Raw genomic sequence first — 24567 nt, 5'->3', positions numbered from 1 at the left:
CCGATGCATGCCCTCGTGCTAGTGTCTCTCACCCGCCCCGCCCCGCCCCCCTCTATCGTTTCCCTTCGCTCTCTAGCCTGCACTTGCCGGAGGTACGCAGCCGTGTCAGGCGACGCAGTGACGGCGGTGGCGAACACCATCGAGAGCCACACTCAAAGCAGCACCCACTGAGCGCCTGTGGCGTCCTGCACAGCGTCTGCCGGGCCTCCTCTCTCGCCACCGCTCACCATCACAGCCCGTCTTCTGATATCGCCTGTACGCCCTCCTCTTTTCCTTCGTATATCTCAAAAGCATCGACGTGCACGTGTACAGCCGCATCAGCCCCACACGCACAGCCGGCCTCATACGCATAGACATAGACTCGCACGCCTTACGCATAGAGGAGAACGCAACCACTCGTGTGCGCGTGCCCGTGTACGTGCGCGAGACTCGTGCGGATCACAACCCTCTGGAGCTGTTCGCCCTCCTCCTCCCCACTCTACTGCCCCCTCCCCCTCCCTCCTCGTGCGCATGTCAGCTCACGCCGAGTTCGCCGAGCGCCTACAGGCGTTTTTCACGACGGAGCTGCGGCGCCAAGGCGTCACCGACGAGGAGGGCTGGGCAGAGAAGCTGAACACCTACTGCAGCTACGTGCCCGCCACCTCTGCCGATGACCGCAGCAGCGGCGCTGGCGACCGGCAAAGGGCGTCGCCGTCGACGGTGCTCGTGATCGACATGACCAACCTCGAGGTGGGCGACAAACCCGTCGTGGCGCTTTGCGAGTCCCTCCTGAAGATGGCGGGGCTGTCGTGGCGAGGGCGCTACGCCGACGTGAGTGAGTGGCAGGTACTGTGGCGGCGGTGCGGTCTAACAGACCGTGTCGTGCGCCATCTAGAGCTGCTCCTGCTGGGGTGCCAACGGCTCACACTGTTGGACGTGTCGGCGAATGCCTTATCGACGGAGGGGCAGGCGAGTCTGCTGCACGCCGCCGCGGAGGTGCCGTGTGACGTGGTGATTGCCGAAGATGCGCGCGCCACGCACAGCGGAAGTCGGACGCGCGAGACCAGCGTCCCGTCCTCCTCGCTCTGCACCCCCTTTCCACGCGAGTTTGCCGAGCGCCAGTGCCACAGCCAGGCGAGCCGCCATCGCAGACGCAGCGGCGGCGATGGCAACGCAGCCGAAGGCAGCACCCGCATCGCCAGCCACGGCGCCATCGAACAGCAGCGCAGCAGTGGAGCGCGGCGACAATCCACGTCGCCGCCGGGACAAGCAGCGACTCCGCGCCTGCTGCGCCAGCTATCACCACCTTTCAGCGGAGCCTCCGCCTCCGCCTCGCCATCGCTGCGCAGCTACGCGAGCGGCAGTGCCGAGGCTCTGCAGAAGCGCCGTGAGGAGCTGTTTGGCCGCTCCAACACCGCCGCACCAGCGACAGCAGCGGTACCGCCGACCGCAGCCACCGCCTCAGCAAGGGACGTGCCAACGCCGAGAAGAAGTGTGGACGTCAGGAAGGGCGTCAGCACTGGCAGCACCACCACAAGTGATAGCGTTGTTGAGTTCGAGGCGGTGCTGTCGACGGCGACGGACTCCCCCGCGGCGGCCGAGCGGCCACATCCGCAGCGGCGGCCTGCAGAGGAGGGCACCCGCACCGGCGGCAGCCACTCGCCGTTTGCCGCCGCCGCCGCCAGAAGAGGGCAGCCGTCTGCCCATCGCACCGGCGGCGCGCACACGGCCTCCACCTCAGTCAAAGCGGACGCTGCATCGCGGGAGCCCTTCGTAGACCGCAACGATCAGATCGACTTGACCGCGAACCTCAGCCCGGTGCTGGATAGCGTTCTGGACCTCTCTGCCCTCATGACCCGCGACGGCGCACTGCGTGAGGCACGCATGTTCGGAGGTGCTCTAACTGTGTGGGATGTGCTCGAGGCTTACGAGAGTGCCGCGGAGCAGCAGTTGCACGGGTCCGTCTCGCACGGCGGCGAGACCAGCGTGGATGCGGCAACGAGTGCGAAGCTACCGTCTGCGCTGCTGGGCGGGGCAACGTACAACGCTATCACGGTCCTTAACCTAAGTCGCAATCACCTCACCGCCCTCTGCGCGCTGCCGGGGACGCTGCTGCGCCTTGACGTCAGCGAAAACAACCTGACGGAGCTGAGCGGGCTGCAGGGGTGTAAGATGTTGACAGTGCTGAACGCGCGCCGCAACCGCTTGCGCGCCATCAGCGGGCTGGAGAAGAACCTCAGCGTGGCGCATCTCTTCCTGGGCCACAATGGCATCACTGCGGTCGAGGGCGTCGCCCACCTTGTCCTTCTCGAGACACTCGACCTCACGTACAACGAGCTACGCACCTGGGCGTCGCTCCGGATGCTGTCGCTGTGCTCGGCCCTACGACACCTGCTGCTGCGCGGCAACCCTATCATGGAGTCGGGCAAGCCGGGCTTCATGGCCGTGCTGCGCAACCTCTGCCCCACCCTGCTCGTCGTCGATGAGCACCGAATGGCGAACTCGTGTCTGGCAGACAGGGCCCTTGCCCAGCGCAACTGGGGTCGACAGCCGAACATGATCAACAACACGCAGCCGTACGCGCGCACAGAGACGCTTCGTGGCGGCAGCGGCGCTGGTGCATCGTCGTCGCTGCTTTCGCACGCGGCCAAGGCCGGCAGCAGCGCCTCCGTTGACGGCTCTGCCATGTCCTCGGTCGCGTTCACGTCGTCGAGACGGCGGGGGGGCAGTCAGCCGGCACCGTTTGCCGCCGGGGACGAGGATGTTGCGGATGAGCGGTCGATGAATCTGCTGCACATGCTAACGCGCGGGGTGACGGCTCCGACGGGCTACGGCGACTCCGTACGCAGCCAACAGGCAGCCCAGCAGCTGGCGCAGACGCAGAGGGAGAAGGAGGCGCAGGCGCAGGCGGCGCGGAAGCGGCGAGTGACTGCCAACGGGCGGCTGCTGCGAGGAGCAGTTGTGAAACAGCTGGCCGAGGAGTCTCGCAAGTACCTCGAGGACACCATCGTGCGCCGCATGGCGACAGCGCAACAACAACACCTGCAAGGGAGCCACAGTGCGCTGCCCGATGCCGGCGGCGGTAGCAGTGATGCGGCCGGTGTGGCCGCGAGCAACCTGATGACGCGCCATGGTTCGGTGGAGCGCAACGCGTACGGCGGCATGGCACACCCGGAGCGGATGGAGAACCCGATGGCGGACGTGATGGGGTACACGGCCGCCTCGCCGGAGAAGCGGCAACGCGCGTCGACGGAGTGCGGCGTGCAGGACAAGACGGATGCTGAACTCCTCCGCCGATACAAGCCACGTGCTGCGCGGCTGCGACGTGATCCATCAGCAAAGCCATCACAGTCGCTGACCGCGGAAGCCTCGGCAGGTCCACCATCGCAACAGCAGCAGCAGCAGCAGCAGGCGCTGCAGCGCCGCACTGCGAGTGCTGGTCGCGCGCCAAGTCCGGCTGCCAGCGAAGGTGGTGTTCTCTACGGCCCGGCGGTGGTGACTCGTGGACAGTCGGCAAGGCGCACACACCGCGACGGCGATGACGCTGCGCTGGCGGCGCTCTACGCAGGCGACGCAAGAGGACGTCCCTCAGGAGAAGCCGCACGAGGCGCCAGCGGCTCTTACGCAGCGCTGCACGTCGCGGATCAGCGTCAGCCGCGTGCCCCGGAAGATGCGGAGATTGAGTGCTCGCCCATCTCCAAGGATCCACAAGCGCGGGTAGTGGCGTCGTTGAACACTACCGCATCCATCCTCCAAGATAATGCCCAGCCCTACCGCATGAACGATCCGCCACACTCTGCGCACCTGAGAACGCCACCGACATCGATTCGGGGCCATCCGAGCCCCACCGCACAAGCGCGCCGCCACCCCACACCGCAGGGCTACAGAGAGCCGGCCGAGGTGGATGTGACGGCTATCTACCCACGCAGCCGCAGCCAGAGAAGCCCCTCGCCCGGTGTCGGTGGTGACACGCAGAAAGAACAGCGGCAGCGCTATCAGCGTCTGCCTTCGCGCAGGAACGCGTCCGCGTCGAAGCCGTCGAGCCGGTCGAGGTCGACCTCCGCCGCTGCAGTCGCATCGAGCGCTACACGCGGTAGCAGCGTTGGTGGCAGAGGGGCGGAGAGCGGCGCCGCGGCACCGTCGGTGGCATCGTCTGCGGGTGCGAGAAGCCCCTCCTTGCGACCGGTTCACATCGACGACGCTCAGCGTGCGCGTGTGAGGGGGTGGGTACAGCAGCTCCACGACGACACAGATGCGCTGCACGACGCGTTGCAGACCCTCGTCGACCTCCTTGAGGCGCAGCGGCAAAAACGTATGCCCGTGCCCGAGTCGAGCCGTGAGCTGCCACCGACGTACCTACAGGAGCGGCGCCGGTGCGTGCAGATCATCGAGGGCAGTGGCATGCTGCAGGACACGTATGTGCCGATGGACGTGGTCGTCTACTACGGCTTCAGCAGGGCTGAGCTCGAAGGTCAGACGGATCGCAGCATGCAAGTTGTCGCCCGTCGTGGCGGAGGCACGGAGGCCGATGAGCGGGCTTGGGCACACGAGGTGGCGGAGCGCTCCGACGTGCTGCGGCAGGTACACCTCATGGGAGACGCGAAGACGTGCCTGCGATACGTGGTGCTGCTCGTCGGCGACGGCCGCGAAAAGCTACTGCAGCAGTACGTGGATCAGTTGAAAGAGAGCCTGCGTAGCGTCTAGCGCTACAGCTGTCGTGGCGCCAACTCACCTGAGAGCCCGGCGACACACAGCTGTGTATTACAGGCCCCAGATGCATGCGATCACGCCTGGAGACAACTCTACGCAGTCATAGAAATTTTCGCATCAGCGAACACGCATACACGCACAAGGAAGACACGGCACACCGTGACTGGAGGCAGCGGTTCGTCTGCTCACCCGGAGCATAGGTGACCGCCCCTGTCCGCCTCTACGCCGCCCCCTTCTCATACCACCACCTCTCCTCGGCACCCTCCCTCCACCCCACCCACCCCCCGTTTTCTCCTTAGCGCTCGATGCGGCACTGCCCGCGCGGCGTCTTGTCTGGCAGCCACGCGCGTGTCTGGTGAGGCGAGAGGCAGCGGGTATAGCGACGCGAGAGAAAGAGCTGGTGGAAGACGGCGGCAGTGAGTTTTCCGGTCAGCCGCCCCCGCCAGCAACATGCGCGTCACGCACGCGCACGCCATTGTGAGGCGCACTCATGCTACTCGTTAGGAATGGGCACCCTCTTCTCTGTCTCTCCGTCTCTTCCAACACCCAACACACACCGGGCGCAAGCGCATCCGCAGCTGCGAGCGATCGCCGCACGTGTGCTCCCCTTGAACTCCGTCTGACCAGGAGAGAGACCGCAGGCGTGTCCGACGCACGAAGAAACACGGTGCTCACTCTCCCACCAACACAGTGAAGAAGGGGTGGCGTGCCGCCATGAAGAGCAGCCGATCACGTGTCTCCTCCTCGCCACCACGCGAGCGCCCTCTGCCCTCCTCCAGCGCCAAGCCCGGCGCAACAGGCGACCCTGCTGCCACGGCGACGGCAGCAGCGACGAACCTTCTGTCCCGCCTCCAGCGTGTCGCCACCACTGGACCACACGCCGCCGTGGAAGACACAGAGCTTTCGGAGTTGCCGCTGCTATGGGCCGCCATCGAGTCATCCGTGTCGATGGCCACGGCAGCAGCATTATCGCCATGGACACTGTCGTCGGCATCAACGTCGCCTGCGGCAGTTGCGGACACACTGCACGAAGGGCCGCACGCGCGCTTCATTGCAGAGACAACGGCGATGCTCTGGGGCGACGACTACCCGTCGTGGATGGTGCAGCAGTGGGTGCGCTTGGGCGACGTCGAAGACGACGAAGAGGATGGCGGCACTAATGAAGCGGCCGTGGCTGTCGGGTCCGGGGACAGTAGCGCGACAGGCGTCGACAACGTCGAGACAGCGGACGGGACGGCACTCGGGCGCGAAGACGAAATCGAGGGGATGCACGGCAAGAGTTTCGTCGAGCCGCAGCTGAGCGGCCAGGGCGCCCCTCTGCCCCTCCAACCGCCGAGTCGCCACAGTGAAGCGGAGAGGGTAGAAGTGGCGGCGAGTGCTGTTGTGAGTAGTAGCAGCGCGCCGGTACCGGTGCCGTCACCGAGCTGGACGTTCATGATGCAGCAGACGCTCGAGGCGCTGCAGCTCCACCTGCCGCTCCACCACGACCACCCTCCACCACAGCTGCAGCTGGCGTCCACTGGAGAGACGCCTGTCATGACCCTCGCCAAACACCTCGTGCAGGATGCCCCGCTGCTGTGGCTGCGCTACCTGCTTGTCCCTATGTACACGCAGTGGACACAGCAGCGCGCTGCAGCCCCTCCAGCTGCAGGCGCCGCGGCAACAACCACGACGGCACCAATACCGTCATCCTCGTCGTCGCCGTCCGCCACGACGGTCCTTGAGCGTGACGGCGCCGTCACGATGCACGAGCTGCTCGGCGCTCTTGGCACAGCCAGCGTGCGCGAGGCACTGCGTAAGGAGCAGTCATGGTCGGACGACCTCGTCCAGCTGGTGGCTGCCGCCGCAGCAGCGCCGCCATCTGACGCATCAGCGACGCTGAAGGCACTAAACGGACGCCAGGCGGCGATACGGGATCAGCAGCGGCAGCACACCGGGGAGATGCTGTATTTCACTGGCGCCCTTGCCAAGGCAGCGCAGTCCTTCATGGTGCTCGGCCAAGGCGGCTACGCCATCCTCGCCAGCCTCATCATACGACTGCTCGGCCGCGCGAGAGCTGCATGGGCAGAGTGGGCGATTCCGTTGACGGAGGCAGGCGTTCAGCGCGCAGCTCAGGTGGTATGCCGCGGCGGCGGTCACGAGACGCGCGCCGACTGCAACAGCAGCAGCAGTAGTGTGACGGCTGAGGATAATGCAGAGGAGGAGGCGCCTGCTGAGAAGCGCATCCGAGTTGAGCCGCCACCGCGGCGCAGTGCGCCGCGCAGTGACTTCCCGCGCATCGCCGCTGTAGAGTCGTTCGCGGCTCTGCGTGCTGCCGTGAGCTCGGCGGCGCAACGGCAGGCGCACCTGGTGTGGCGGTGCTGGTACATCCTCTACGGCTACTACGGCGCAGACCTCTACACAAACGAAGTGCTGGCCCGTTCTTTGGAAGAGGAAGACCTGGAGAAGGCGGGCGTGCGTCGGATGGCGGCGGCACAGCAGGCGCACTGGCGTCGACTGCGGCTCGCTGCAGACGTGAAGCAGCACGCACTATCCGAGACGCACTGGTTGTGGTGCTCCACACTGCTCGCCTCGGTAGAGACGACGCTGATGGCGGCACTGAGCGAAAAGCACGTCGACGAGCACGCGCCGGTCGGGACATGCGCCAGTGCATTCACGACGGCAGCCACCGATGTGCCACCGGCATGCGCCACTGAGCTCTTGTACAGACGACTCCTGGAGGGCACCGCTCGTGCCTTCACTGCAGAGCTGCGCGACACGCTACGTGTGTACGGAGAGGCCGCTCTCGCCCTCCGCAGCGGCGGCCTGCACAGCTCCACCTTCACGGTCCCCTCCGCTCTGCAGACGGTGGCGCACAACGTGGTGGCGCTGCAGGACGCATTTTCGCAGTGCTTGGCTGCATCTCTAGGGTATGCACCCGCCGCCGCCATGAGCCCGCATCAGAGAAAGTCAGCGCTGTGTACCCAGATCGGGGTGTACCTGTGGCAGCTGTACCCGACGCTGCTGCGAGTGCAGGTACCCGAGGAGGCGTCGTGGATGAGCACCACTGGCACAGAGCAAGCCGGCGACACGCTTGGAGCGAGCGACTCAGCCGAGGTGGCGGCCGGGTCGTTTACCGCGCAGTTCCATCGCCACTGGCGGCGTCGTGGGCGGCATCTGTCCGCTGTAATGACGGATGCCTTCCGCTGCATGGAACAGGCGTTGACGCATGGGCGGCGCAGCGCCACTTCGCCATCGCTGCTGCCGTTGTCAAGCAGCACTGCAGCATCGATCACCGCGACCGCGCCAGTGTCGAAGGCGTGTGACGGCAGCGGGGGTGCCAGCGACGACGTCCATGGCAGAAACGACGCGGATGATGGCGCTACTACGGCACGTTTTCTTGCCGCCCTCGTGCACAGCCCTGCTGGGGAGTTTGCCGCGAGCAGCAGCAGTGCTAGCAACGACGCATGGACGGCGGCGTTGTGCGACATCGCCGCAGACTTCTACGCGGTGTACGACCAGAGCTGTTTCTTTCTTCTCCGCCCCGAACGGCAGCGACTCTTCACCCTCTCTGTGCGGCGGCTCTACCACCTCTTGATGAGCCCGCCAGACGGAAGCTCCGCCGGTTCCTCTCCGTCCCAAGCCGCAGCGTCCGGCTCAGCCACAAAGACGACGCCACCGCTCCCCCAGCAGTCGCTCGTGTGCCTCCTGCGTCGTGACACGCGCTTGTGGATGCTGCTGACGCATGGTGTGTTGCTGCAGCTGGAGCGGCGAGGTCGCGTGGCGCGCGAGGATGAGGCGCTGCTCGCGTCGTATCTCCTGCCGCTCATGACGCTCTTAGGGAGTAGGCAGCACGACGGTGAAGTCGAGCGGGGTAGCGCAGACAGCTCCCTACCATACATCGCGACGGAGGCATCGCCGGTGTGGGCAGACATCGCTGTCGCCGAGGATATCCTGTTGCTCCTTGCCAGCGGTCTCGCCTCGCTCCCGTGGAACTTGGAAGAGGTCTATGTGACGGTGCAGCGGCACACTGCCCTGTGTCTGCGTCATTGCATGCGGCACCAAGGGCGGCTATCGGCTAACGGGGCGGCGACGGTGACGGAGATGGCGGCGTGGTTCGGTGCTGCCGAGCTTGCGAGCACGTCAGCGGCGCCATCATCCCCGACGACTGCCGTGGCCTCGCCGTGGGGCTTCTCTGGCGTCGCTGAGGTGGGCTCCCCAGCTGCGCGGAGCGACAGAGGTGCCTCAGCCCTGGCAAACGTGGCGGCGCACATCGACGCGCAGTGCCGCCGAGACGACCCGCTCCTCGCATACTGCGGAGGCGAAGTGGCGTCGGCCTCCGCTTCCGCTGACGCCCGCAACCCCACGTTAACAGCGCCGCCCTGCCTTTCTGAGGACGCCGTGGACGCGCGCTTCGCTGCGGCTCTCGCCCGCCACGGCCGCCTCGCCTCCGCCTCTCTCGCCTCAGCGCCGTGCGGGTTGCTGATGGTGGTCGGTGCCTACCGCAGCTGCGGCCGCGCCCTCCACGGCCTCCGCGCTGCGCTGGAGGAGCAGTATCGTATGGCGCGCGAAGACGAGGTGGGCGAGTTCGTTGGCCGCACCGTCACCTTCTGCACTTCGGGGGACATCACCGCCTTCCGCGGTCTCGTGACGACGGTGCACAGCTGCGTCTTCGGCTATGCCTGTCAGCCACGCGGACTGCTGCGGCTATGGCTGGGGTACCTCCAGCACCTCTTCGACTGCGTGGTGCCGCGGTCGGCGTCGTCGTCGTCCGAGGACCCCCTATGCACCGAGGGAGAGGACACGCTGGTGCTGATGCCGAGCAGCTGGCAGCGGCGACACCACATAACAACCTTGTTTGGTGCGCGGGTGTACCGCACCGGGTGGCGGGCGCTGCAACACGACGGCGAGCCGGCGTCGCAGACGCGACTGCGGGAGGTGCTGGGCGAGTGCTTGGCGAACCTCATGCTGCTGCCCTACTCACACCCTCGTGGCGATGCCGACCGCAGTGAGAATGAAGCAGCAATGTGGACAGTGGCAGCTGAGCACAACGGCGCGGCCGCCGCCACGCAGGCGATTCTGCAGCGCACGCTACCTCACACTGTGCTGGAGATTCTGTGCGAGCTGCTTCGCATACCTGTTGAAGGCAACCGGGATAGTGTGAGCTACAGGGAGAAGGTCGCCGCTGTGGACGCGGCTGGGAAGGTCATCGAAAAGAGTTTCCTCGGTCTCGCGGGGCTTCTCGCCTTCCTACGTCGGCTGGAGCTGCTCGTGGTTCCTGGCAGCCTGCAGGACCGTCGCCTTGTCCACCTGTTGCGATGCGTGTACGAGGCAGCCGATGCGGCAGCGCTCGGCATCTGAGCACGCGCTCTACAGCCGCCCCTCCCCACGCCCCATTCCCTCCCTACCCCCCCCCTCCCCCAGCAGCACCGTCTGCGTGGTGCGATGTGGCCGTAGAGACACGCGTCAGTACAGCATTGCCCCGGTCCAGCCATCTGAGCATGACCTCTTCCTCCAACTCTGCCCACCCCCACCCCGCCTCGCAGGTTGCTGCGACGTAACACCATCCAGGACCTGGCCACCGACATCTATAGCGACACATCGCACCGACCCCCCCCCATGGAGAGAGCGGGGGGAGGGGGGACACGTGTCTCTGCGTCCGTCCATCCGTAGGTCTTGGGGGAGGGTCGCACACAGGGATCGAGCCTCTGCCACTCATCATCATCCCAATGAAGCGAACGCAGATGTGTATGTACACACCGAAGTGCCTGCGCGCGTGTGCCGCGGCCTGTCGCCGCGAGTGCTATGATGATCCCGACAACGACTCACTGCCGCTCCCCCCTCCTTCCCCCTCCCCTCCTCCGCCTCTCCTTCCCCCTCCCCTGAGTCCGTATCGCGCATCTGCGCACGACAAAGAATCGAAGTCAGCGACTATCGCCACAGCCGCGGCGTCACATCCAACACCACCCACCAGCAGCGGGCTCATCAGCCTCTGTGTCTGTGTCTGCACGTGTGTGTGTGTGTGTGTGTGTGGTGTGCTGCCCCCCGTTGTTATGAACTTAACGTGACCATCCCCATCTCTCTGCACGTCCCCCACCTGGTACGCCGCCATCCGTGCGTCTGCCCGTGCCTAAAGGCTTCCACTGCTGCCGGGCGGGCTGCAGGACCACGTGCCACGCTGCAGTGGCTGTGAGTGATCGAGCAACACGAATACAGACGCACGCGCAGCCCTCCCCCTCCCCCCCCACACACACACCACCACCACCACCACCACCGCTCCCCGTACGCCGAAAACAGCCATGAACTCGCCACCCTCATCGAAGGCGCCGGGCGCCGACTCGCCTCGCTCTTTCCGCGCAGGGAGTGAGGCGGGGACGGCGCGTAAACCGCTGCGCCTGCGCTCGCCGCCACCAACCGCGTCACGCCCGCCGCCGGCTGTCATTTCTGCGTCCGCCTCCCTGTCGCCGCCACTCCCACTGCATCGCTCAAGTAGCCTCGCCAACCGTCCAGCGCTACCAGGAGCTCGTCGGCTGATGGATTACTCACTACCGCCGCCGGACGCGGCGCACGGCATCGCAGAGCTCGTCGCGCCACACGAGCTGCAGCTGTACAACACAGAGGTGCGCTCATGTGGCCACCCGCAGCGACTCTACGTCAAGGTTCCAGTGAGCCCCAGCAGCAGCATGGTAACTGAAAGGGACAAGCAAGGCAGAGGTGCACCGGTCCCCTGTACCGAGGGCACAGAGGCAGCGACCCCACGGCATCACCCGGCAAGCAGCGTAGCGCATGCCCTTTCGCCTCCCCTCGCCCCCGTCAGCAGCAGCAGCACCGCCGCCGACGCCACACCGCCGGCGAGGGACACTGCATGCCGAGCTCCGCCACCGCCTTTAGCGTCCCCTGCGGTGTCGGTGTCGCCCTACGCAGCGGAGAGTGCACGGGCATCGGTGGGGTCAGAGCCGCTACAGCTGGTAGTGACGGACGGGGTGCGTACCCCGGCCTCCTCAGCGTCCACCTCCCTCACGCCTGCGGCAACGGCGGAAACGAGCGCCATGAAGCGTCACCATGAAGACGATGACGACATGCGCGACCCCTACCAGACTCAGCTGCAGCAGCAGCAAGGCCGCGAAGGTAGAGAAATCGGACCGCAGCCCTCGCCTCCTTTGGTGGAGCTGCACCAGCTGGCGATGGGCGCCTCAACTTTCATTCCAACGACCCTGTCGGCCCTCTCCTCCTCGCGTCACCGCTCCGTCTCGGGAAACACGGAGGAGCGCGCCATCATCGTGGTCGTGCCAGCCGATGACGCCACCCATAGCGTCCCCATGCCAGCTGCGCCTGCCAGTGGTGATGAGAAGAAGCTGCTCGTGCAGCTGACGGAGGACACTACACACCGCGGCACGAGCACCCACACGAGCCCTGCCGAGGTCCACCAACTGCAAGAGGGGGTCTCCTTGGCAGTGATGCCATCCTGGGCGAGCCACGAAGCTGCAGCAGTGGCCGAAGAGGAAGCGATGCTGCCCGTGCACCTCTTCACAACGACAGTAAGGGAAGAGGTCTCGGCATCGTCGACGCGGTCTGTCTCGCATGTGCAGTCGTCGACGGAGAGGAGCGGCATCCACTTCTCGAGCGCCACCGCAGCCACACTACCGTCCGCGCGTGTCGAGCGTTGGGTGGAGACCGAACCGGCCGTACCTGCCCCGTGGCAGTTTGCAGAGCACGCAGCCTACACCACCCCGCACTCGCAGCCCGGCCCGACAAGAGGCTCCTATCCCTCCTCTGCATCAGCAGCACCAGCATCGACTGCGCCCTGTAGCACCGGCCGCGAGGAGCTCGTAGGTGCACACTTGAATGACGAGGCCGGCGGCAGCGGCAACGGTGACAACCGCGAAGGCTCCAGCGACGTGCGCAGCCTGTCGGGGAGCGAGGCTGAGGCGTGGCTGTTGGACGCTTCAGGCCAGCCATCGGCGACGGCAGAGGCGGAGCAGCAAGCGCAACTTTACGTGCTGCAGCCTACCGGAGCAGAGACATCGGAGGTGCCTCTGTCGTCGGTGGGCAGCGATGAGGATCACCCGGCGGTTGTGCCGGTGGATGCAAGTCGATCGCCTGTCGCCCCCTCCCTCCCACCTGAGCCGTCGGCAGTGCAACACCGCGACAATGTCAACGACGCGACGGCAACAGCAGCAGTGGCGGAACTGGTGCAGCAGCAGCAACAACAGCATGCAAGGCGTGAGGACATCGTCGTAGCCGACACGCGCATTACCGCCCGCGACGGAATCGACGAGGTTGTCGAAGGCAGTTGGGAGGATGGAGTCGGGCACATTGCGACGGTGCTCGCCGCGTCGCCAGCCGTGGTGACAGCGGACGCTCGCGCAGCATCCTCGCTGACCTCGTTATCGTCGTCCTCCCGTCCGAGCGTCCGCATGGACAAGGGAACAGCCGAGCGCGCTGTCACCGCCGCTGCCGCCGCGCACTTCCCTGTGGAGATGCTGGGGAACGAGGCGGAGAAGGCTCCCTTGGCCCTGGCTGCCCCGGAGTCTCCGGCTGCCCGCGGCGGCCGTGCAGGCGACGACGACGTAGATGCTGCGATGCCGCGCACAGGCGCGTCAGAAGACGTCGTTGCTGCCGCCGCTGCGGATGTTGTGGCGAACGCGACGCGCACACGGCAGCCGATAGACGAAGGTGAGGACTTCTCTGCGGCGAACGACCTCGAAAATGCACCGCAGAACCAGCTGGTCGATGCAGCCACTGATGGTGAAGAGGTAGTCGTGGAGGATGTGCGGGAGAAGCCGCACCGAGCGCTAGTCTCGCGCGCAGCGGGCGGGACGGTGCCTGCGACATGTGTGGTGGCTCGCTCCTCCCCATCAGATCGCGTGCTTGTGTCACCACCGACGCAGCGCACAGTCCCTCCTGCAGTGCCGGCAGCGGTGATCGACGGTGGCTACGGTGCCCATGCTGCGCTGCGAGCGCGTGACGCACCGCCCTCGGCCGCTCACACAACCAGCATGTGGCGCTGGCCCCCGCAGCCCTCTCTCTGTGACCGTATCCAGTGCGACCACCATCACCACCTGAGCGGCGGTGAGCAGGAGCAGTCGCGGTCAGTGGCTTCCCTCTTCCAACGCCACCCTGTCGCGCGTGACTTGTTGGCGGATGTAGACGTCATGAACGACGAGGAGGACAACGCATGGGAGAAGTGCAGTGCAGAGCAGCCACGCATCCCAGTCCGGTTCGAGGGCAGAGACAATCCACTTGTGCCGCAGCATGCATCGTCGTCAGCAGCAGCGCCTCCGCCAAGTCCGCCCGCAGCGGACGTCGTTGAAGCGCTCGTGCTTGCGCACCGCCGCCTTATCGCGGACGCGCCTCTCCACGAGCTCATGGAGCTCGAGCGGGAGGGCCGGAGGACGGTCATGCTCGATATGCTGCAAGACAGAGAGGCGGTACTGCAGGAGAAGGCCTTTGATTTCAGCATGCTCTCGCTGTTGCCGGCCCGCCCGTGGGCAGTCGCGGCGGCGGCTGCAACGGGTAGCCGGACAGGCACCGGTACTGAAACCAGCAGCAGCGTCGCCAGTGACGGGGCGGCGGCGCCGCGGCGGGCCTGGGTGCCTCCACTGCCGCCGTCGCCCCTCACCCCGGCCGCCTCCCCCTTCACGTCGAGGTCCGCAGCGGCCTCGGTGCTTGCGACAGTCACGGCGCCGCCACCGACGAGTCGCGAGGAGGTGGAGCGACTTCTACGCATGCGTGGACTATCCGGCAGCTTGTCGCTCGGCATCGTCAGCGCAGCGCTGTTTGCTGACGAGCTGCTACGACGCGAAGTTATCGAGGGTGCAGAGGCCAGTGCACGCACGATTTTCCTGCGGTTGTGCCGGTGTGGCGCAGATGCACTGAATCCGTACAGCGTCGTGGTGCAAGAAACGCTGGCGCGCCAGCGGCTGATGGCGACGGAGCGGCTCGAAGGTCAGCAGGTGCGGTCGCTGGAGAACTCGCCTGCAGCCGACACGTTGGAGCTGCTGAGCATTGGCCGCGAGCTGGCGCTGTGTCGCATGGCGGAAGACAGCAAACGGCGCGAGGTGATCGAGAAGGCGGAGCAGCTGGGGCGGCAGCGGCTGCGAGAGCTGCACGTGCGTGGCCTGGCAGCGCGACTGCGCCAGCGCGAGCTGCTGCAGGCCTCCATGGACGTGGCGCTACGCGATGCCATCGATGACGTCGTGTTCGATGAGACGCAGGCACGCGAGGAGCTTCGGGTAGAGGCGATCCGCGCGATGACGGTGTTGCTAGAGTCGGCGAGTGGCACAGTCGTGCGAGATGCTGCGCGCCAGCGTCAACGTCAGCTGCAACAGCAGCGGGACGACGCGACACCGCAGCGCTCGCACGAGAAGGTGCGTCTTTCGGCGGCGGGCGTCAAGAACGGCAGCAGTGCAGCGCCGGGCCACGAGGGTGCAAGGCCCGCGGCGGCTTCGGAAATCAGCGCGCCGGCAGGAGAGGACGTCGAAGACGGCAGCGACTGGGAGCTCGTGGAGGAGGTGGACGACCTTAGCGTTGGCGATGATGTTATGGTTTTCGACGCAGCAGAGAAGCCAATGACGTCGGCGACGGCGAATACTTTTCCGGCTCTGGCGGCAGACGGCACACCAGACTTCTTTGAGTGGAACCCAACTTCGAACTCCGCCTCCTCTCTCTCGACGCAGCCAAAAGCACGCAAGTGTCGTCCGTCCTCATCGCAGCAGCAGCCCCCGCAACAGCAGCACACGTCGACCTCTTCGCCTTCGCCGCACGTAACCAGCATGACGGCGCTGACGGTTAACACCACAGCGGATACGACAAGTGCCATCAGCACCACAACAGCGAGCAGCGGGCAGGCGGTCGGCGGTGACAGCGGTGGTAGCGCTCCACAGGTGAAGCAGCAGGGCGTTGCCACCAACGAGAGCGGCAACACGACATCTGATGGCCGCAGGTCGCCGACGACGGTGCTGCCGTCGGAAGAGGAGCAGCAGCTCGTGCAGGGGCGCGAGCGTGTCAATCTGGCTGAGGTGAGCGTGCTGCTGCACGCGCTGCGCTGCGCTGAGGCGGCGGCGCGGGATAGGCACAAGGCTTCGCGCCAGACTGAGGTTACCGTCGAGAAAGGCAGCGCAGCACCAGCGTGGCCACAAGACCAGGACAACTCGGCCGCGGTGTCGGCTGGGAACCTTGACGGTGATGCGGCACAGAGCAGCAACACACTCTCGAGGCCTCCCCTAAGCCAGCAGCAGTATCAGGTGATCAGCGTTGGCGATGTGGTCGATGCGCCACACCAGCCACGTGCAACGTCGCACTCGCGTCACGCCTCAACCACTCGCGGTCCATCCTTCATCAACCGCCACACGATCCCCTGCTCCCTTGCCGACTCCCCTCGCTGCGGCTACGCTGCGCTGATGCGCAAATACACCCCGCAGCGTGAGTCTCAATCGTCCTCGCCACTGCTCGCAGCTACCGCCGTCTCTGCCTCATCGCCGTCGACGTCCTCGTCGAGTTCGTCCCGGCCGTACGCGGACGGCGATGTATACGCGTACGACCCGCAGCGGACGCGGCACAGTCGGCCAGCACGCCGGGCCGCGTTCGAGACAAATCCCGATCGCCGAGCGCCATGGGAGCACTCCTGCGAAGGCATCAGCGGCGAGGAGGCGCCTGTTGGTTTGTGCAATGACAGCGGTACTGGCGCACCTGCGTCCGTCTACGAGCCAACGCTGCAGACGTCAGCGCGCGAAGTGTCTCCGGCCCAACGCCGCCGCGCACTCTCAACCTTAGAGCCATCACACGTGCCCTCAGCATCCACGGTGCCACTCGTGCTCGAGGTGATCGCGGAGATGCGCTCGACGCGGTCGTCGCCGGCGGCAGATGTCACCGTGTCGCCCATGAGCTCTGGCGCGCGCCTCAGTCAAAGTCCAACTCGTGCGCGCCCGCCGCAGGCGTACGCAGCCCCGACAGCTGCGTGGGCCAAGTACGTGCAGGAACAGCAGCTGGTGCAGTGCGTCAGAGACAGGGGCGCCGCCACCGTCGATGGTGGCGGTCAGCGCGCCCTGCATACATCATCTGCGACCCCGATCAAGAACGGCGGCGCCGCCACCCACGTGAACCTGGATCAGAGCGGCTGCTCTCGGCGTCGCTGGGGACATGCGGCGGACCATACAGTGCAGCACGTCAGCGCACCGCAAGCGCCGCTCCTCATCACGCGACTACCACTGGAGTGTGGCCCCGGCGTGTGGACGTCATCGCCGCGTTACGCGCATGGCGGCGTGCACGTGGTTGCCACCACAACGCCGCCGCGCACGCGTCCTGCGCCGGCAACGCTAGCCGACGCCTTCTCCCAGGCGGCTCGAACGGGCGACGTGGTGCACTTGCCAGCAACTGTGGCGGAGCTGCTGCGGGCGCCGCAGCACACGCACCTCCCCTGTCCTGCCCCCGCCGCTTCCGCGGGGCCGATGAAGGGGCCGTCGTGTCAGCTGGCCGAGGATCGTCACGCGCCGCGCCAGCACCTCACCCCGTATAACTACGTGGACGTCTTTTACAAGTACAGAGATCGGTCACCCCGTGGCAGCGCTCCAGCAGTGCCCTCCTCGGCCGACGCGTTGGTGCAGCTGCCCTCGACACCGAGCGCCGCCTTCATCTCCGCGCGCTGCACCGCCGTGCGTGATCGCGAAATGCAGCACGACCTACGGCAGCTACGGCAAGCACCGTCACCGTCGCACGCGCGTCGAGCGCCGCCGTCGCCCCCAGCCCGTGCAGGTCGCGGTGGCAGCAGCACACGCGTCGCATCATCGCGAAGGGGGTCGAGCACCAGCTCTGGCTCCGCCCTCATCGCAACTGCGGCGGCAACGTGGGGCGAGGACGAGGTGCTGACAGACGCATCGGCAGAGTCCGAAGATTGCTACTTCGACGACGACGACGCCTTCGCGCTGCGGACGGCGGCAGCAGTGAGTCGCGCCGGGCGTCATCGCGCGGTGGCACAACGCCGCCAACAGCAACAGCAACCGTCCCATGGCGCGCTACGGGCCCCTGCCTGGTCTCCTGCATCCCCGTCAGTCCCCCCACCACGTCAGCAGCGTCGTCAGAGTGCGTCGGATGCAGCTAGCGGGCATCACGGCGGCGATGGAGGCCGTGTGCGCCCAGCCGGCTACCGGGTGCCTCCTGCGCCCTCCCCCTGCTCTCGCGTTTCGTCTCGCACGCCGCCGTCGTTGTCGTCACCAGCGTCACCATCGACGGCTGTTGTGCCCTCCGTCGTCGCCTCCAGCTGGCGCAACACCCCAGCTCCGCCAGTGCCAGCGAGCCTGTGGTGCCCATCCAGACACGGCATGCTTCACAGCGGGCGGAGTAGTGGTGGTGGCAACACTACCCGCAGCAGCGGTGACCACATCACCCGGCAAGATCGGCGCGCGCCTTCCAGCGCTGCCGCACCGGCGCGTGTCGTCAGCATTGCCTGAGCCTGCTCGCCACGTTTGCTCTACATCATCATCGCACGTGCGGGCGCACCAGCGCCACCGACGGCTTCGTCCTTCTTGCTGCGCTGGGGGGGGGGGGGGGGCATTCCCCATGTGGTGCTTGCTGTCGTGTGTGCCTTCACAGCCGCATCGCCCCGTCCTGCCCGTGCGTCGGCCGGCTTGCTCGCTTCGCTGATTTTCCATCCTCTAGAGACTGTGTACCGCCATCACGCGTGGAGAGAGAGAGAGAACGACAGAGACAAGGCAGAGAGGTGCCCAGACGCTCTCCGCGCGCTCTCACCGACGCCGACAGCCGCATGTACGCACGCTGACGCGCATCTTTCTGTCTGTCTGTGAATGTACGGCTCACGCGACCACACACGCACACCCCTCGCTCTCTCTGCGCAGTCCATCCGTGCATGGGCGCCCTGTCGGTGCGCACTCTGTTTTCAGATCGAGAGACGCGGAAGCATGCCCCGCCGCGCATCCCACGATGCCTCTCTGCTCGACAGCTCTGCCACGCCATCCACCATCCAGTCACTCACCAAATCCCCCGTAACGACAACCACGGCGACGGCACAGGAATGATGACGAAGCATAGCCACGTATCGTCGTCGCCCTGGCAACCAAAGGACAGTGGAGCATGCGGTGTGCCCTCGCCACCACCACCACACCCTTCGCTGCTCGCCGTCTCTGCCTTCCCTCCACATACCCGCCATGAACGCGGTGTTGTGTCCGATGCAGGGCTCATGCATTCTTGCCGTCGTCTTCTCCCGAGTCATATCCCACCTCTGGCCGCTCCCCATCCCTTTTCTACGCCTCGGCGACTTCGGCCGCCCACTAGTCATCCCCATCGACCATCATGACCGATACAGCGGCACCGCGGCAGGTTGCCTGCCAGGGATGTAGCACGCAGACCACAACGGCCTTCCAGTGCCCGCTGTGTCAAGCGGAGGCAGCAGTGGATCGCGGCTTCTTCTGCACTCAGGAGTGCTTCGCCAAGAACTGGCTGAAGCACCGCAACACCCTCCACAAGAGCGGCGTGGTGCGGGAAATGAAGCGTCCGCCGGCTGGCGCTGCGGCTGCCGCCCCCGCAGGGGCCACAGAGAAGGGCCGCAAGGCACGTGGCGGTAAGCGTTCCCGTGCAGGCGATGAGGCTGCCAGCGGCACGGGTACAGACACAAGCGCCGATAAGGAGGCTGCCCCTGCCGGAACGCTTGCCCCCTGGCCGCCACTGCCCAACGCGGCGGTGTGCAAGAAGAACAACTGGGCGCAGGTCACCCCGGAGCTGCCGCTCGATGTGCCCCGCGCAGTCGTGCGCCCTGTCATGACGGAGGCTGCGAATGGCAGCGCCGAACAGCCGCTTCAGTGCTGCCTGTGGTCTGCGATGCTAGCTGCCGCGCAGTACGTGGCGTTATCTGTGCAGCGCAATGCGGCGCCGTCGGCCATGCAGGCGCTGGTCGTGGCCGGAGACGTGCATAGCGCCCACGCCTTCGCGTGGGCAGCGCGGTGTGTGGGTCTCGCCGGCATGCTGCAGCTCGCCGTCTCAGAGCAGCCGACCGAATCAAGCGTCGCCGCCGCCACTAGAAACAGCAGCAGCAGCAACACCGCGAGCACTGCTGCCGCCACGGCGGCATCGCCCTCCCGCTACTTCACCTCCCATCGGCGTATCGTCATTGCCACGTCGGCGGTGGTGCGTGCCTCGGCACTGGCTCGAACGTCGTCGTCGACGGCGGCGAGCGGAGCCGCGTCGTTGTGGCTGACTGGAGCGCCGTCGCACTCCCTGCTGGTTACTCTCCCCGACGTCGTGGATGCAGAGGATCTGCAAGGGGTGCAGACCCGAGCCGTCTTCTTCACAGGGCCGGCCGGCCCCACAAGCGACGATGCGGCGAAGGACGACGGCGATGATGGCGTGGTGTCGTACACCTACACCTCACTTGAGGTGCTGTGCGAGGATAGGCAGCCGCTCTGCTGGAAGCCAATAGCGCGGTCCGCCCCGGGTTCCTCGACCCCGAGCAGCAACACTGCTGGAAGCGGCGGCGCAGCAGCAGCAGCGGCAGCGGCGGCTGCCTCATGTTTGGACGATGAAGTCTGCACGTGCTTCGCCAACGGCGACATGGCTGCTGCGCTTCAGCGGCTCGTCCGCTGCTACCAGCATCAGCCAGGGCACCTAGAGTCGAAGCTGTACTACACGCTGTGCTGCAACTGGGGCGCCGCCAGTCTCGTCCACGCGCACCATCGCCTCGCGTACGTGGCGCGCTTTCTGTGTGACCGCTCTGTCCGCTTCGAGGCGCCCAAGAACGCAACCCTTGCCGCCGCGGCGCTCCGCGCGATAGCGGCCGTGTGCCGACTGCTGCCGCGCATGGCGGACGTCGAAGCCGAGGCCGCCGCAGCGGCGGCTAACGCATCGAGCCAGGAGAGCGCCAGCGACGCCGCCAACAAGTCGAAGAAACGCCGGCTGCACACGAACGAGGTGGCAGCAGCGGCGCCGTACGCGCCATCCCTCGCCTCCACCACACGCCCCACGCCGGCCGTCGCCAGCGGCGTCAGTGCCCCCTCGGCGCAGGAGGTGGCCCGCTACGCAAACTACTACACCCACCTGCCCAACCTGCAGTTGCAGGCGACGGTGTGCCATCTATACCCCATCGCCTCCCCGGCCGTACTCGACACCTTCGCCATGGCGTGGGGACTGTACCGGTACCTCCCTGGCCCGAGCAGCCTCGACGGTGCCAATCACGCCCGCAGCGCAGCCGTGCACCGTGTCCGGCAACGCTTCACAACGAAGCTTGACAGCGCCAATGGCGTCTTCTACATCATTCTCATGCATCTCATGTACGATGCCGTCGGCCCATACTCGCTCCCGGTGGACGAGGTGAACCGCCGCCTGCAGTGGGATCTGACCCTCGCCCACGACGCCGGGTCGCTGGAAGCGTACCTGCGTTGCTGTGGCCTCCTCGTGGCGGACGACGGCCTGCTGCTCCCCACGTCGAGCAAGCAGCGGGTGCGGAAGATGAAGAAGGGCGACCGTGCTGCATCGCCGCCAGCAGTGCTATCGAGCCGCCTGAAAGGGTCGCGCGAGACGACGCAGTCGCGAACTGAGCAGCTGCGCTGCTTCGCGGTCAAGTCGATGCCCGGCATCGCCGGTGCCGCAGCTGCGGCGTCGAGCGGCAACTACGGCGTCATTGAGCTTCCGTGGAAGACGTTCCCCATCACGGGTGAGCGGCAGCGACAGGTGGCTCGCCTGCACCAGGCGGCCGTGGAGGAACTGCTGATGGCGATGCCACGCGTGCCACGTCCAATGTACATCGGCGACGTCGGCAACCTCATCGGCAAGTGGATGCACTTCAACTCGCGCTTCGATGGCATCCTCGGCGTGAACCTTCAGGCCTTCCTCGAGCAGCACCCAGAGGCGTTCAAGGTGCTTGACAACATAGTCACGCGCCGCACGGCGGGTAAGACGGAGCAGGTCCGCATTCGCTTCGACGGCGACGACGAGCATGACAACGACGACAGCGACGATGACACCAACCGCGCCCGCAAAGCGTGCGACCGCCAGCTGCTGACGGGGCAGAGTCGCTCCAAGAGCGGAGGAAAGGGCACCGTCGAGCTGCCCGCGCGCGCGCGCAAGAAGCGTGCCATCAAGGAGTTCAACAAGGAGCGGTTCAACCGCAACTACAAGTCGATCGACCCCTCGGCGCGTGTGCCGGGCTACATCAAGCGCGGCCCACGTCGCATCAAGGGGCGTGGCAAGAAGGCGAACAAGCGTGGCGTGAAGCGCGGCGCGTAGCCTGCGCGCGTGTGTGAGCACAGGGGGAGGGCAGGACACCGCAGCGGCGGTGGCATGTGCGGAACGAGTAAAGTGCTGGAGTCTGTGGAAGGAGAGGAAGCAAGGTGAGAGCTGAAGGCAGGAAGAAATTGAGGGACGGATGGATGCCAAGGGGCGTGGTGCTGCACGCACAAGCGAACGCAGCGGTCGCTCTGCTGCTGCATCGCGACCACCGTCACCCCTCCCTCGTGTCTTCTCTGGTCTCTCGCCTCGCTTCAGGCTGTAACGCAGCAATTAAGGCGGGATAACACACTAAAGAAGGGGCACGGAGAAGAAAACACGCCGCAGGCGGACACAGAGCTCTGCAGAATGGACAGACGGACGCAGGTGCGAGGCGGAGGAGCAGCAAGCCTCGTCGCCCCCCCCCCACACACACACACCTCCCTCCCTCCCACACTCTCCGTCGTGCGTGTGCACGCGTCCGTCCGTCTCTCAATGGTTGATTTTCACTTTTTGGTGTGTATGACGCGTCTGCAGTGTTCGCTGTTGTTTCTCGTGTGCCGGTAACCGCACCACTCAACGCGCGAGGCGCTCGCCCTCGCTACAGAGCGTTCCTGTGCGGAACGAAGCAGGAAGCAGTGATGACGCCTCAGAGAGAGCGGGTTCGGGGGTAAGTTAACGGTGGTATAGTGGGCCGGCAGTGAGCACGGTAGTCGTGGAGACACACAGGTCTCAGAAGAGGTTGGCTCGGCTACTCCCTGCCCCCCCCCCTCCGCTGATCTTTCCCTGTCGTGTCCTGCCGTGTTCGGCCTTCTCCTCACCACTGCCATCACCATCACCGCCGGTCGTTGCGGCCTTCGCCGTCCTGTAATGGTCCATCAACGCGGGGGCACTTGCTGCGCTCGCGTGTCTGCTCCTCCGCATCTCCGTCGTCCTGTTACCTCCCCATCCCTCTCTCCCTCTCCCTCACTTGCCTTTCGACAGAGGCGGACATATACATATCGATAGGAACGCAACTCACGCGTCAGCTGTCGGCTGGTTCGTGCGGTGCTCGTTTCGAGGAACTCCCTCCGCACTCCCACCCCAACGCACTCCGCCCTTCCGCCCGCCCTTCGCTGACCATGTGGCAGCGCATACGTCTGCTGCAGACCTTGGTGTCCCAGAAAGGAGCGGCAACCGCTGCCGCAGGCGCCGCAAGCAGCTCCCCCACAGCAGCAGCAGCAGCAGCAACAACAGCAGCACCGCCGTCCCCTGCGCCGTCGGTGGCGGCGGACAACGAGCGCTCCTTCCTACGCAATCTGATCCCGATGCGTGTGTACAGCTCCGGCCCACCCTCCATCTACCTGCGTCACGCCTTCCTGAACCAAGATCGCCTCATTCGCCGCTTCCTGGGCGCCCTCGAGGCCGTTCCGCTGCCATCGCTGCCCCGGCTGCTGCTCGCGGAGGGTTTCCAGCGGATGCTGGAGGGTGACGTGCCGCAGCGCGAGCTGCGCGAGTTGTTTGAAGATGCGGAGGTGGAGTGCCGCAAGATGCTGCTGCATATGGACGTTAGCAAAAGTGGCCACCGCCGCTACCACGACTCGCACGCCGACCCGCGCGATCAAGAGATGTGGCACGCTGTGAGGCACGACCCACTGCGCCGCCTCCTCGCTCACGAGCTCCGTGCGGCGTGCAGCCACTACGCACGGCTGATGGGGGTGTCGAGCAGCCCCTACGTCCCAGCGGCCGTCATCGTGCGTACTATCATCGCCTCTGACGTGCGCACCGACAACTTCCTGGTGAAGATGACGCTCGCGTTCGAAAGACACCCGCGCAACGTGGAGACGGGCGAGCCCGTCGGAGAGGCGATGCCGCCAGTGGTGGAGGAGCTGATGAAGGAGCTGCTGCTGCTGGAGCGGGACGCCTTCGGCTGCTTTCGCTTCGACCCGCGTGGCGACAACCACCACCTCGTGCACAGCCTCAAGCTCGCCGACATAACCAAGACGCCGCGGTCTTTCAGCGTAATGCGTGACCCGCTCATGAAGAGGTACGGCAACTACTGCGTCGAGTGCGAGGAGGTGCACAAGGGCCGCTGGAACCAGTACAAGGTCCACTGCGGCCCCGAGGACCACCGCATCGACCCGGCGCTGCCGCTGTTCGAGTCCGTCGTCGCCACGGACCCCATCACTGGCGGCGCCTTGAACATGCTTGTACACTACGACGAGCCCATCTGCCTTCGCCACAAGCACAGCTTGCGCGAGGAGAAGGGCAACTTTGGTCACACCGAGGTGTTTGAGCTGGCCATGGATGTCACGAATCGCACGTTCTGGGAGCGTTACTTCCTCGACCGGTGAAGGGGAGGCGTAGATAGCGTGACGATGGCGAGGAACGGCCGATGCGGTCGTCGTCCTGGGCGATCGCCGTGTCAGCATACATGCATGTGTGCGCCCTCGCCACTGCTGCTGTCCTCTGTCGTCCTTCTCGCCGTTCTCCCGCCGTCGCATGGCGCCTGCTTCCATGTAGGGCATCCCGAAGCGCCTGGTGATGATGTGGCATGACGCCTACGCAGCACGAGGCGAGCGAGAGAGAGGAGGGGCGATGGTGGCAGGGTGGTCTTGCCTCTCTTGCCCGCACTCATACACCAGCCGCATCGAAGGTAGCGATGGCGATGGCTGGCATGAGTGCCGTGTGGCAGGCGAGAGCGCAGAG

General features: G+C 66.0%; 5 protein-coding genes across 5 annotated transcripts; all 5 read left to right on the top strand.

Annotated features, from left to right (window-relative positions):
* Positions 1–510: 510 nt before the first annotated feature.
* Positions 511–4683, top strand: LMJF_03_0870 (conserved hypothetical protein; the record flags this gene model as incomplete). The annotated part of the gene is made up of 1 exon (XM_003721715.1): positions 511–4683. One exon carries the CDS (start codon positions 511–513, stop codon positions 4681–4683), a length of 4173 nt encoding a protein of 1390 aa, XP_003721763.1.
* A 954-nt stretch (positions 4684–5637) lies between these two features.
* LMJF_03_0860 (conserved hypothetical protein) lies at positions 5638–10029 on the top strand (the record flags this gene model as incomplete). Its single annotated transcript, XM_003721714.1, has 1 exon — positions 5638–10029. One exon carries the CDS (start codon positions 5638–5640, stop codon positions 10027–10029), a length of 4392 nt encoding a protein of 1463 aa, XP_003721762.1.
* A 938-nt stretch (positions 10030–10967) lies between these two features.
* On the top strand, positions 10968–18116 carry LMJF_03_0850 (conserved hypothetical protein; the record flags this gene model as incomplete). The annotated part of the gene is made up of 1 exon (XM_003721713.1): positions 10968–18116. The coding sequence occupies one exon, from the start codon at positions 10968–10970 to the stop codon at positions 18114–18116; it is 7149 nt and encodes a 2382-aa protein (XP_003721761.1).
* An 859-nt stretch (positions 18117–18975) lies between these two features.
* On the top strand, positions 18976–21900 carry LMJF_03_0840 (conserved hypothetical protein; the record flags this gene model as incomplete). Its single annotated transcript, XM_003721712.1, has 1 exon — positions 18976–21900. The coding sequence occupies one exon, from the start codon at positions 18976–18978 to the stop codon at positions 21898–21900; it is 2925 nt and encodes a 974-aa protein (XP_003721760.1).
* Positions 21901–23000: 1100 nt separating this feature from the next.
* Positions 23001–24212, top strand: LMJF_03_0830 (conserved hypothetical protein; the record flags this gene model as incomplete). Its single annotated transcript, XM_003721711.1, has 1 exon — positions 23001–24212. One exon carries the CDS (start codon positions 23001–23003, stop codon positions 24210–24212), a length of 1212 nt encoding a protein of 403 aa, XP_003721759.1.
* Between the last annotated feature and the right edge of the window lie 355 nt (positions 24213–24567).

The sequence above is a fragment of the Leishmania major genome, chromosome 3 (assembly GCF_000002725.2).
Source record: "Leishmania major strain Friedlin complete genome, chromosome 3".
Taxonomy (NCBI): domain Eukaryota; phylum Euglenozoa; class Kinetoplastea; order Trypanosomatida; family Trypanosomatidae; genus Leishmania; species Leishmania major.
The sequence above is the reverse complement of the archived record's forward strand: the minus strand, read 5'-3'. Positions and strand labels throughout refer to the sequence as shown.